Here is a 13,433-nt window from a genome sequence, read left to right as displayed (position 1 = left end):
ATCGATATTTCAGTTGACTATTTGCTTATATTGTATCACATCCACTACTAAATGTGCTTGTTTTCATTAAAATTTGATTAGCCGACTATGAGACATGTTTAGAATTCATACTCTTATGAATATAACATTGCATAGCTAGGAAAATTGAAAGTTCGATATTCAATCTTCCTTTCATTTTTATTACGTAGCTATTCATTAAGTACACTCCCTCCAAAAAGGTTACTCCGTGGCTAAGTGATCAAAGTTGTTTGTATCAAATTACTTGACTATAGTCTCTGTGTTCGAGCGCTGCAAATGTCGCCATGTGAGCCAACCATTTGGTTTGCAGAAAGTCATTGGTTCTACCAGGTTGACACACATGCTTGACAATTATGCCCGGAAGGGCATCTGGGTTTTCTTCCACAATCAAAGCTAGGAAGTGACCATACGTCCTGAACTGTGTTGAAGTGTCCAAGAACTTTAAACATAGATGTACAAGATGAAATTGTCTTCAAGAAGTGGATATTGTTGTTCTGTTTTGTTGGGTTTCATTTCACATCGTATCATTTTAGAAATAATGCAATTTTTCAGATTCCAATGAAACAGGAAGGTCCCAGCTGCCATTACTGTTTTGTCGGACTTAACGTAGTTTAGACTAAGTTCTTTGTCATATATCAACTTTCCAGGTCTAATTTTGAAGACAAACCCCAGGTGCCCCTTCGTGTGTTATTGCATCACGGACGCCGACCTTTCATAAACCGAATGGATGGCTTCTTAACATGCAGAATTAAACGCCCCGGGTGAGGCTTGAACCAACATCGATGAAGGGCAAGTGCTTCAAAGTCAACCCAAAGAGGTGAAGGTAATGTGATTCGAAAGTAAACGTCTTTTAACCACTCAATCATAATTTCTGTGAAATTGCCGCCAATATGATCGCCAAAATGTATACAATAATTTGATAATGCTAACAATAAATCTTAAAAATGCTTCCTTGTATTCATTTAAATCTTAATTAAGATTATTTAACGCCAAACATTATGTGTACGACAACAACAGTGAAAAAAAGGTTAAAATGTGAATGTTCATTCTAAAATATCTTGATATTTCTGGAATTGGGTAATTATCTCCTTTCCTTATCAAACCAAAAAGATAAATACCGATACCGATATTAACTCACAAAGGTAAACTCGACTTGTTTTATAAATTAAATGTAATGAATTCACTGCACGATAATTGAATAATCATGATGATTTATATGATGCTAAACAGCAAAGACACATTTTTTTTATCTTTATTTTTGTTTTTATCTCTTTACAGATTTAAAATGATAAATATAGTCATGAAATATGTTTAAGTTAGAACAGTTTTATATATGTTTATGTAAAGATAACGTTTTGAAGGAGTAACAACTTAAAATGGTACTCCAGAGTTATCCCCCTTAAAAGATACAATATAAATTTTTATGTTTCATTTGAACTTTTTTTTAACTTACCTAGCCTTTCTCTGTATGACCATGTCTGCTTTTAAACAGCATTCTCCTATCGCACGCTATAATTTTATAAAAGTAGTGGCGTAACAATTTTGAGTCCCGACATATGATACCAATATGAGCTAAAAGGAGTAACGGGGTAGGGGATTGAATTTATGAATATCTCAAATATTGCATTTTGAAATACGATTTAAGGTACATACATCTGTGTATCATTCTTTAGTCATTTTAGTATTTGAAGTACGTTTTGTTATCACGGATTATATTTCAGGCTAAATTCATTGATGAACATGGAATATAAAAATTCTTGGGTACTTAAATTGGTGAATGAATATGTTAAAACATGGTTATGATATATATTTTTTCTTAAGTAACAAATGTGGTGCTGTTTTATGCGGCAGTACAAGCCACGTCCAACGGCTATGAATTTTCGCGGTCTGTTATAATTTAGTCAAGACAGTCCGCTGAACATTTTAACGTTAGGTACAATGTTGTCATACATAAAGAAATGAATATAAGTATCAGTTTTCTGTTGCTTACAGCCGTCGAGACATTATGTAGTTCATCGGGCAACTATCGGCGATCAAGTATTATCATCAAGGTATTGATTGACAATTTTGATACGACTTTATTTGCATAGATTGTTTTAATCCATTTGATACTATGAAATTCACCGTAGGAGACACCTCTTTACAATTATATCGACATGGTTATTGAGCATAAATCATCAATTACAACTTTTTTCGCTCTATTTGTGTTTGTTATTTGATAGCTTTGTTGAACTCATGTTGCTATTATAGAATATCTCTTCAAGTTTAAATGTTGATTTATATTAGTTGAATTGTTAACAGTTTACCCGTGTTTCTTTAAGGTTAAATGCGCCTTCATATTCATTTCCAAGTCCAAGGGAAATGTCCTCTCCAGACGGAAAGAACTTCACTGAGGTTTCTTTAAGGTTAATGTTATTTCATATTTATATTAGTGCCAATGTCATTTTCAGGCTGAAAGAGAACTAACTACCACATAATTACACATCCTCTTCAAGACAGAATGTTATTTTATATATATTTGATGTCAAAATTTTCAGACTAAATTATTGTGATCTAACTAAACTTGTGTTTCTTCAAGGTTAATTGTTACTTCATATTTCTTTCCGGTGTCGTCTTCAGCCTCAGCTTTAAGTTCTGTTGCCCCGAAGTATACTTTCAGTTTCACACATCTGTCTAAACTTTTGACCTTTGATTCTCCAAGGTAGACTCGCATTGTTCCCATTAAACGGCACCCTATTTCATCAATATATTTTGGATTCTCTTTAATTTCTGATCTGTAGAATGGAAAATCTATTACAGTTTGGTATTTAGATTTCACATAAGCATCAATATTTTGTGCCGGTTCATCGTATGGCACTTGGTCCCCCTTTCCAATCAATTTTTTAAATATATCTCTGCAGACATATCCGTCATCTGTTTCTTCACGTTTTTCAGGGTCATGAATTTCTGTGTCAAAATCTCCATTCCAGTCCAAACCGTACGTGTGTCGACTTATGTGTTTGTTAATTACAGACTGATCCCGTCCGAAAATAATCGCACCCTTCAAGATTGATGTCACAGCTCCGGGTGGTATAATGACAGTCTTGTCCGGAAATTTCGCGCGAAATGCGTCTTTCAGTAGCTGACATTCTGAAAACCCACCCACACAAATTATAGTATCAATGGACTCCGGGATTTTTGACAGTACACCGTCAACTGTTTCTAAAATTCCGTCAATTGTGTCGGTGAAGAAGCTATGAAATAATTTAGTTTTAATTCTTATCTTATCTCCCCTAAATTCAACGTCATCCGAAATGGGCATTTGACGAACTGACTCAGTTAGTTTCTCATCATTGTGTTTTTCATGAAGTTTACGAAATGACTTTGGTATCTGAATCGTAACTTTCGAATTGTCACCAGTTTCTTTGAAAGCACATTTCTTGTTTTCGAACTGGCGTTGCATTGTTAAATAGTCATCCATGTGGTTGTCTCGAAATTTTGCAAATGCTGGACCTCCCGAAATTCTAACTAAAAACTGTTCGTACTTCATATTTATGTTGTCTCCACCCCAGGGACCTCCGTCAGGCGGAATGATCTCCTCAAATTGGCAATGACCAATTACTCGATGAGCAGCAATATCGAGAGTGTCTCCTATAAGTAAATAAAACGTTTGAAATGTTGGTGAGAAAAATTGTGTTAAGTAATAAGATTTCAAAACCCATGCCAATTCAGTGGTGGGCTTCTGGGTGACACAAAAAGCTACACGCCTTAGGTTTCTTTTAAATCAAGCTATTGTTTAAATAATAAAGTTTAAACTTTACATCATTTAACTATGATAGATTTCGTTAATATATCTTTATTTTTATTTGAAATTGTCAGAAAACTATACTTGATGAAGGAGGAGTAAATGTATACAATTTTAGGCGTAAAATATGTTTCGGGAATCCCGACCTACCCTAAATTTTTGGCCAGACACTAAATGTTTTTATGGCCTTTTTTTCAATTTCTTAACAAACAATGCAAAACTGCATTTTTATGCTTTAAACATGGCCAGTGATGTTAGAAATTAACTTACTGACTCTCTAATGGCATTACTCCCATATTTGTATTCATTTTTGACAGAAAAATAATTTCTGAAAAGTCTCCCTTAATAAAAAGTAATTTCAAAAAAAATAAACCGACCTACCTACCCTAATTGTTTTAGCATTTTATCGGAAACAAAGAATTTTTTAGGCCTTATTGGAAACATGAAGTGATTAATTTACCGCCTAAATCAATAATAACATGACATGATCCTGGTTTCATCGCCCTTTTTTCTTGTGTCATCATATCTAGAGCAGGTAACTCGTTTGTCTTTGTCTGAACATAGGCAGCCGCACACTCTGGTTCAAGTGCTATACGTAATCTTTCTGTTGGTATGTGTGCCTTTATATAAAAAAGAAGGAAATGGCAAAATAGAAAAATGTAGAAACCGACAGGTCACCCAACACAACATAAACGACAATGTTGCAGGTTCAGTGTGATTGATCCTGTTCATGGGCGGTAGCGGAAATGCAAGCTACCGTCCACGCCCTATAGTCCCGAGTTGAGCAAAACTCAACATTTACGAACATTTATGTTATAATTACAAGGATATAATTAGAGATCGCCGCAGATGTATTTTCACGGCGGTGCACATGAAAAATTCAATGATACACAGTGCAATTCAATGGAAACCGATGTATGGTCACCAGTTTGTATAATATAACGGCTTTGCCCTAAACGAAAAAAAAAAACAAAAACAAAAAAACTTAGAAACTGGAATTAAAAGAGGGGATCTGAGGTATGTCAGTTCTTGAAAACATAAATACAGTTTTAAACAATGTTTAACTATATTATCAAAGCAATCGACAGACTGAAAATACAAAGATGTAGCAAATATAAAATAAAAATGGTATGATATACATTTTTTGCCGCCTTTCGCATGAACAATTTGGCTTGTTCGCTCCATATTGCTGGCGTTGTTAATACATAATGTATATCATCTTCCCTGACACTTGGAAACTTTTCTCCAATTGTTTCAATAATTTTCCTCTTCATATAGTCTAAGGAATAAGAAAACACTGCCAATGCACTAAAGTCGCGACCCTCTGTGTCCTTTATTGTGCTTTGTGATGATAAGCCACAAGTATTCTGGAAACGAAAATGAAATACGATATGAAGTTAAAATGTAATGTCGAGGCAATTCAAATTTCTACAAAAAGTTGTTTTTTTACTATATCCCACGAACGTACTACAGTGAAGTTTTGGCTTCAAAACAAAATCTGTTGTTTACCATGATTGTATGCATTCCAAGTATTTATAAGCTCCAGAAATGCTAAACATTACAATGTGCACTCGTAAATCAAATTTAAACATGAAACAGTGACAGTTTCGCGTCATGAAGCATAACACTGACATGAACATCTTCATTTTAATTTCTGTGTTGTGTTTAACGTTACAACTACACAAGTATAGGTTAAAAACTAACATAGTGAAGATAAAATTCAAAACAGGTGGACGACTTTGTGTCATCTGAATTTTTGTTTTTCTTCCATGTAATACAGACATAATAATATGTGATATGGTGACCTTTCACCTATTCATTGACGATTAATGAGAAGGCTCCATGCATTTTTAAGTATTATTTGAGGCATAGGCAGGCATCTAGTTTGATTCATTGACCTCCCGTAAAATATCTTGATGGTTTCCTACCGAAAGAATTCTACGAACAAAGGGATATTTCGGATACACAGATAAGGGGCAAGTGATTCAAAGTCATTGACCATAATTCGGCCACGGAGATCCCCGTGGTTTTTGAAAGCTGTGTTGTTTGCTTATCGAGAAATTCAAGCAGAGAGCTTAGGCTTTTCTCCTTTTGAGTAAGTCACGGAAATATATTACACAATTTAAATATTACAGAAGTATGTATTTGCATCCGAATAGCATTTTGGATTCCAGTCAAATAACACTCACCCTGTCATTTGGTTTGAAAAGCTGCATTTTAAAACGCCGAAAGAAGTGCCAGTCTTTGTGTTCGTTATCTTCGACAAGTTCGGCATATTGAGTCTCTGCTTCGTAACCAAAGGAATGAAAAGACATGTCCGGTTTTAACAACAGGCAGGTTGGTGTTTTGTGTGTTCTGAAAAATAAAACCCAACAAGTTGCTTGAGTTTTATAAGAATATAAACCTTTTCTACATGTTCTGTTTAGTAAAAAAGAAAGGAATCTCCAAAATACTGACATTATACATGCAAGTTTTTTTTTTTTTTGTTTTCTTTGCTGAAAATACTTCACAACTCAACACAAACGAAATGTATCACGCCCAGTGTAGTGTATCAGTGTACGATTAAGTTTCAGTTATTGCTACAATATGACATTGCTAATGAGTACAATCACTGACAAATGTACCGAATCAAATGTAACCAAGGTATGTAAGAAAATTTGAAAAGAAACAGTGTATATTTTTGACGTTAGGTAAGAAACGTTAAAAGTAAAATTCGATCGATAAAATCTAAAAAATCTTTACATACCTCGGCTGGTCTCCTGGTTCCCACATGTACCAGTAAATGTTTGTTGTTTTATCCCTTTCATAATCAGGGAGGAAGGACAAAGCAAACCCAGAGAATTTAGTCCCAAAATCTATTGCAGCTACAAACAGTTTTTTCTTCCAAGTTGTATCCATCTTGAAGCAGATACACAATTGCTTATTAATAAAGTATAATAATTGTGATCCGATGTGATTCAAAGCAAGAAATGTATTTGATACGAAAATCATAGAAAATGTGAGTGCATGTCGTTTTCAAGTTTTGATCCCAGTGCGCTTGTGATCATTTATGTATACATGCGTGCGACTGTTGATATCTGACATCTCGTTGATGGTGTTTTATGACAGTGACAATGCTAAATCGGTTTTCATACAACCTTTGATTTAAAATCGAAAGTAGAATACAAATCATACTAATATTTTTTAGAGCCTTAACATTAAAGAATAAATAAACAAACTGAAAAACTCTTAAATAGTTTATTGTACTATTTTATTGACCTGTCAAAACATGTTTCTGGCTTTCATGTTAATCTTACTAAGGCGTGAACAGAATATAATGAAAGCCGGGGACAAAATTTTGACAGGTCAATAAAATAGTATAATACCTTTTAGAAAAGTGACAGATAAGCATTCAAAATAAAGACAAGATCCATTCTACACTCCCTAGTAACAGTAAATTAAAGTATAACGAAACAAGGACGACAACTTTAAAAGGCGGCCTGTATAGATTTTATTATTTGTTAAGAACAAAACAAATACCGACAGTAAATATTCGGCAATATGTGATAAACTATGCAACAATATTTATGTTAATTTACATGTCTACGTTACCGTGCAATATATTTCAAATTCAATTCTACTTTTCATATACCAGTAAACAGGTCACGTACCCCATAACCTCTTAACTGTACGCGATAAAGCAACGAGGAAGAAAATTAAATGTTATAGTAAACGGGTCGCATTTTCCAAAGATACGAAACATTTTAGTTTATCATATACTAGTATTGATTAAATATCATTATTGTAATACATTGTGAATCTAATTAGGTTTTATTTTATTCAAAATTTACACAAGACTGATGATGGGCCACCTTTGCAATTGTTTACTATTACTGTAGATCTTATGTTTATAAAATAATGTGAGTCGTGCCATGGGTAAACGAACATAGTGGCTTTGCTACCGGCATGGATCCAGGCCAGCCTGCGCATCCTTATCCGCGCAGTCCGGTCAGGATACATGCTGTTCGTTAACGGTTTCTCTAATTACAATAGGTTTTGAAAGCGAACAGCATGGATAATGACCAGACTGCGCGGATGCGCAGGTTGGTCTGGATCCATGCTGGTCGCAGTCACTATGTTGGTTATTTCACGGCGCGGCTCATGTCACTAAATGTTTTACATAATCACACGAGTAGCGTTATACAAAATGTACTACTGTATAAATTAGAGCTTAAGAATTTTACATGTACTTATATTGTAAATGACTTGTTGGCTAAGCTGGTTCTTGGACACTAATCTGTATTCAGCCTCTGTATTTCACTCAAAGCAGATAAGTAAAGAATATATTCAAATTGTATACACGTTTCACCCTTTCAGCGTTAAACATGTAGGTTGCAGATGCCAGATTTTGGAAATTTAGCAAGCCGGTTGGAGACCGTCTTCATTGAATCTAGCATGAATGTCGTCAGCACAATGACATGAAAGAAATAAAGCTTATAATATATTTGTTGATTTTCCTAAAATCCATAAAAATATCTATCATTTGAAAGACTTTGTACTTCATAAACACCAAATAGTGAAACTTCGGACCGCGAAAATATGAGCCAATTTTCCAAAATATTACGATATTTTGAATGGTGGCAAGAAGTGAGGGTACACGCAGGAGTCAAACAATGCACCGTGCCTTGCACACAAACCTTTCCATACTTATTCAACATTACAAAACATCTGTCAACCGTACTCATTGCTGAATAAGGTCCCTGCAGTTTTGACATCAGGACGTAGTCGACATTTGCAGTTTCTTCAGTAAACTTTATATGTTTACTTATCAAACGTTTTACACATGTCTGTTTCAATACATCGTAACATGAAATCTTCATTGGATATTATTTGCAGGAATCGGGGCATTCAGTTAAAGAATACCTTGGTTTGAATGTATTTGCCAAATCTCATTTAAGGCTAGAAACTATCAACTGCTACCTAAATACATTTGCACGCGTTCAAATGTATGCCACTTTTCTGTTTTTTAGTCAGTACTAGTAAATGAAATAGAGATAAAATAGTAACTTATTCTGTACACAGCCAATGTCGCCACATATGAAACCGATATGATAATCATATGATTTTCATATGAGACCTTTCATATGCTAATCATAAAAAAGAGCCGCATATGATAAGCATATGATATCGGTTTATGATTCTCATATGAAAATTATATCAGTTTCATATCAAATGATTAGCATATGAATTTCATATGCAAATTGAAAGGCCTAGCATATGATATGGGCATGATACCGATATCAAATTCATATGTTACCTCCTTTCATATGCTATTCATATGCTTCTCCTTTTATATGCTTTTCGTATGTTAGCTCCTTTCATATGCAACTCATATGATTCTACTTTTATATGCTTTTCATATGTTATCTCTTTCATATGCTACTCATGTAGTACTTTTTTATGCTGGTCATATGCAAGCCTTTTTCGTAAAAACATTTTATGGTCCATCTCTGTTGTTGGTTGAAAAGTGGCATCTCTTTCTCGAAAAAGACTGCTAGAGCAGGCGGGAACAAAATCATCTTTAAAAAGAAAAACAAATACAAAGGAATATTGATATTTCCGTCTTTATTTTGATTTTTCTTTAAAAACGAAACCATTGTGATTTGTTTACATTCAATAATGAGTATGTTTAACAATTACATTTAGGTACAATTTATGTATTATAATTACATTAAGTAACAAAGTTTTACACAGAAAGCATGTGAATTAAAGTTTTACAGAAATATGGAACAATTCAAGAAAAGAAACTCCGAGTAACACACAAAAGGAATTACAAAATAAACAAGTATCTACAGAATAAGTTATTATAACATAACAGCATAACATGTGTCGTCAATACTAATGTAAAACGAAATTTGGTAACAGAGTTACCAACGTCCCCAACAAGGGACGTTTTTCACAAAACATACTACATCTTCTTCTATTTTATAGGGCAACATACTAAAAATGTATATAAATCATTACTATGTATCATATAATTCATAAAACATTATGTACATGTAGTTTGAAAAATGTCTGGTGAATGCTTTCAAATGTATTTTTTTTTATTTTAAGATTTAATGTGATTTTATTCTTAAACTGGCATGGAAAAATAAATACAAATATAATAAAATAGTTTATCATATTAAAGGGAGGTAATTAATAAACAAGAGGGCCATGATGGCCCTATATCGCGCTCACCTAAGTTAAGTTAAGTTGCTTCCTTGAACAAATTTCTTTGCTAAAGCATCAAAAACAAAACAAGAGGACCATGATGGTCCTGAATCGCTCACCTCTTCCCACATGACCCAGTTTTGAGTATGACGTCGTTTTTTCTATTATTTGACATAGTGACCTAGTTTTTGAGCTCATGTGACCTAGTTTTGAACTTGACCTAGATATCATCAAGATAAAAATTCTGACCAATTTTCATGAAGATCCATTGAAAAATATGGTCTCTAGAGAGGTCACAAGGTTTTTCTATTATTTGACCTATTGACCTAGTTTTCGAAGGTACGTGACCCTGTTTTGAACTTTGCCTAGATATCATCAAGGTAAACATTCTCACTAATTTTCATGAAGATCTCATGAAAAATATGGCCTCTAGAGAGGTCACAAGGTTTTTCTATTTTTATACCTACTGGCCTAGTTTTTGACCGCACGTGATCCAGTTTCGAAACTGACCTAGATATCATCAAGGTGAACATTCAGATCAATTTTCATGAAGATCCATTGAAAAATATGGCCTCTAGAGAAGTCAAAAGATTTTAATAATTTTAGACCTACTGACCTAGTTTTTGACCACAGTTAACCCAGTTTCAAACTTGACCTAGATATCATCAAGATGAACATTCAGACCAATTTTCATACAGATCTAATTTAAGGTAAAATATCTCATAAATATCTAACAATTTTAGTATTAAAGGTTTATACATGCATTTTATAAAGTTTCTGTAAAATTTGATGTCCTAAATGAAAATCAAAGGCATTTATCACCAACTAGTATGTCCTATAAACTGGTAATCTGAGTTGTAGCCGCCATCTTGGACGCCATCTTGAATTCTGAGAGTTGCCCAAGGATGACATTTTGTCATCAGTCGGATTATTAACATGCATACCCATACCTATCATAAACTGCAAAAACATTTACTTTGCAGTGAAATGCAAGGTCCATCTGGGGTTCCTCCAGACTATTGGTAACGTGTTAGAATCGAAATAATATATCTCATTTAGTGATTTGCTCTTGAATAAATCATTGTTTGTCGTTCAGATGCGTATTATAATATCACTCGGGCTGCGCCCTCGTGATATAATTCCGTCGCATCTGAACTCTAAACAATGATTTATTCAACGACAAATCACTGGATGAGATATATTATTTCTTAAATAACCAAGATATTCTTTTCTCATTCTAACGGTAGAATTAACTAGAACAACACTTGCTAACCAGTATGCGTTGTTACAAACAATCAAGATATTTATTATGATTTTTTTCGTTGATATTTCCAGGGGTTATACATTATACCATTAGACAATTTGTACAAATAATCCAGATTTGTTCGCATTTTACAATGGCATTTACCAAAGTTGGACTTACTAACTGGTATGCCATCGTTGCAAATAATCCCATTTGTGAGAGTTACATAAACTAGCAATATATCATTTCTGCAAATAGTACTGCGCCCTCGTGATATAATCCCCTCGCATCTGAACTCTAAACAATGATTTATTCAACGACAAATCACTGGATGAGATATATTATTTCTTAAATAACCAAGATATTCTTTTCTCATTCTTACGGTAGAATTAACTAGAACAACACATGCTAACCAGTATGCGTTGTTACAAACAATCAAGATATTTATTATGATTTTTTTCGTTGATATTTCTAGGGGTTATACATTATACCATTAGACAATTTGTGCAAATAATCCAGATTTGTTCGCATTTTACAATGGCATTTACCAGAGTTGGACTTACTAACTGGTATGCCATCGTTGCAAATAATCCCATTTGTGAGAGTTACATAAACTAGCAATATATCATTTCTGCAAATGGTCCCAATTTTGTTGGATTGTTGCAATGGAATTTCAGAGATATAGGAGTTGAAAAGATGCCAATGGAAATTAATCATGCGTAAAATCCTGCCACACTACCCCATTACAAGCATACATAAATGAAAATCTTTTTTTATGAATTAATCGTAACCCAAGGGTAAATTTATCAAAACGGTGGACTTCAGAGGCGATTGTTCACCAAAGACAGTTTTCTGATTTCTTCCGTCCTCTACCTTATATTCTCTGATTATCATGATACTTGCTGAGAACAAATCAGTCTTAACTACAAAATCACTGACAAGGTTATCTTACCGCCATACTGTTAAAAATAGATGAACAAGTTGAATTAGATGCAAGGATAATCTCACATTACAGTAAGCGTCGATCTCTTGTGTGATCTCAATTATTAGACATTTGCGAATTAAGACGAAGTGGACTGTGGACACCTAGGACGATCGATAATTTCCACTAAAAGTCATCCATTGATGGTTCTTCATGAAACTTATAGATCACTACAGAGCAAAGGTTTCCATTGGTTCTTAAAAATAATAGCTTTGTGCATAACTTGTGTGTATCTGCAAAAAAAAAATATCTTTCAAAATACCCCCGTCTCATTCACAAAACAACTTATTTGGGCGGATATGAATTCACTGATTTGCTTGTTATGCCACAATTGTGAGCGGGATATTGATTTGGCTTTGTATGTCCGTCCGTCTATCAGCAGAGAACATTTGTTTTACACATATCGCCAAAAGTTTGTGGTCTAACATCATTACACTTTATTGAAATGTCCTTCAACCGTTGATTTCAAGACGTGCATCTGAGACAAAGTAGTCAGGGTTTGCTAGTGTGATCGCCAAGTGTACCGTCCGTGGTCGTCGTCCGACGTAAACAGTTTTCGCTTTGAACACTCCGGGGATAGCAATTATGGCCTAATCGTTTTTAATACTTGGTCAGAATCAAGGCTTTTCTGTTATTTGTCTTAATGACCTAGTTTTTAGTCCCGTTTCAAACTGCATTATTCTGACCCGGTTTCATAAGTTCCAATAGAAAATATTGCCTCTACAGTATTAACAATTTTTTTTTCTATGATACAGCTCTAATCACAGAAACTCCAATTCCAAACTATATCTAGACTTTATAAAGTCAAATATTCTTATCAGGTTTTATAAAGATCGAAAATAAATCATGGCCTCTAGTGTTTTAACGATTTTTTCTATAACTTCACCTAATGACCTATAGATAATCTAGTTTCAAACTTATTGTAGATTTTATTAAGACAAATATTCTGACCAGGTCGTATATAGATCAAGTAGAAAAAATGGAACATAGAGTATTAACAAGTGTTTTCTATGATCTGACGTAATCACATAAAGACCCAGTGTCAAACTTTGTCGAAGTTTTCTACACAACATTCTGACAAAGTTTCATTACGATTTGACTAGAGTTGCAACCTCTAGAGTGTTAACAGTGAAATTATAAACGATGACGGACGGAGACGGACAATTAAGGAACACATAGCTCACTTTGTGCTCAGTTTTGGTAAAATCTTGAGT

The 13,433-nt window shown here is 34.0% G+C and overlaps 1 protein-coding gene across 1 annotated transcript; it reads right to left on the bottom strand.

Moving 5' to 3' along the window:
- Positions 1-253: 253 nt before the first annotated feature.
- LOC128557374 (heat shock 70 kDa protein 12A-like) lies at positions 254-8,556 on the bottom strand. The gene is made up of 7 exons (XM_053544694.1): positions 8,479-8,556; positions 6,549-6,700; positions 5,992-6,157; positions 4,942-5,169; positions 4,263-4,422; positions 2,609-3,648; positions 254-457 (listed from the first exon to the last, which is right to left on the bottom strand). The coding sequence occupies exons 1-7, from the start codon at positions 8,554-8,556 to the stop codon at positions 254-256; spliced, it is 2,028 nt and encodes a 675-aa protein (XP_053400669.1).
- Positions 8,557-13,433: the final 4,877 nt, after the last annotated feature.

The sequence above is a fragment of the Mercenaria mercenaria genome, chromosome 5 (assembly GCF_021730395.1).
Source record: "Mercenaria mercenaria strain notata chromosome 5, MADL_Memer_1, whole genome shotgun sequence".
In the NCBI taxonomy this organism is placed as follows: domain Eukaryota; kingdom Metazoa; phylum Mollusca; class Bivalvia; order Venerida; family Veneridae; genus Mercenaria; species Mercenaria mercenaria.
This window is presented reverse-complemented; position numbering and strand designations above follow the sequence as displayed.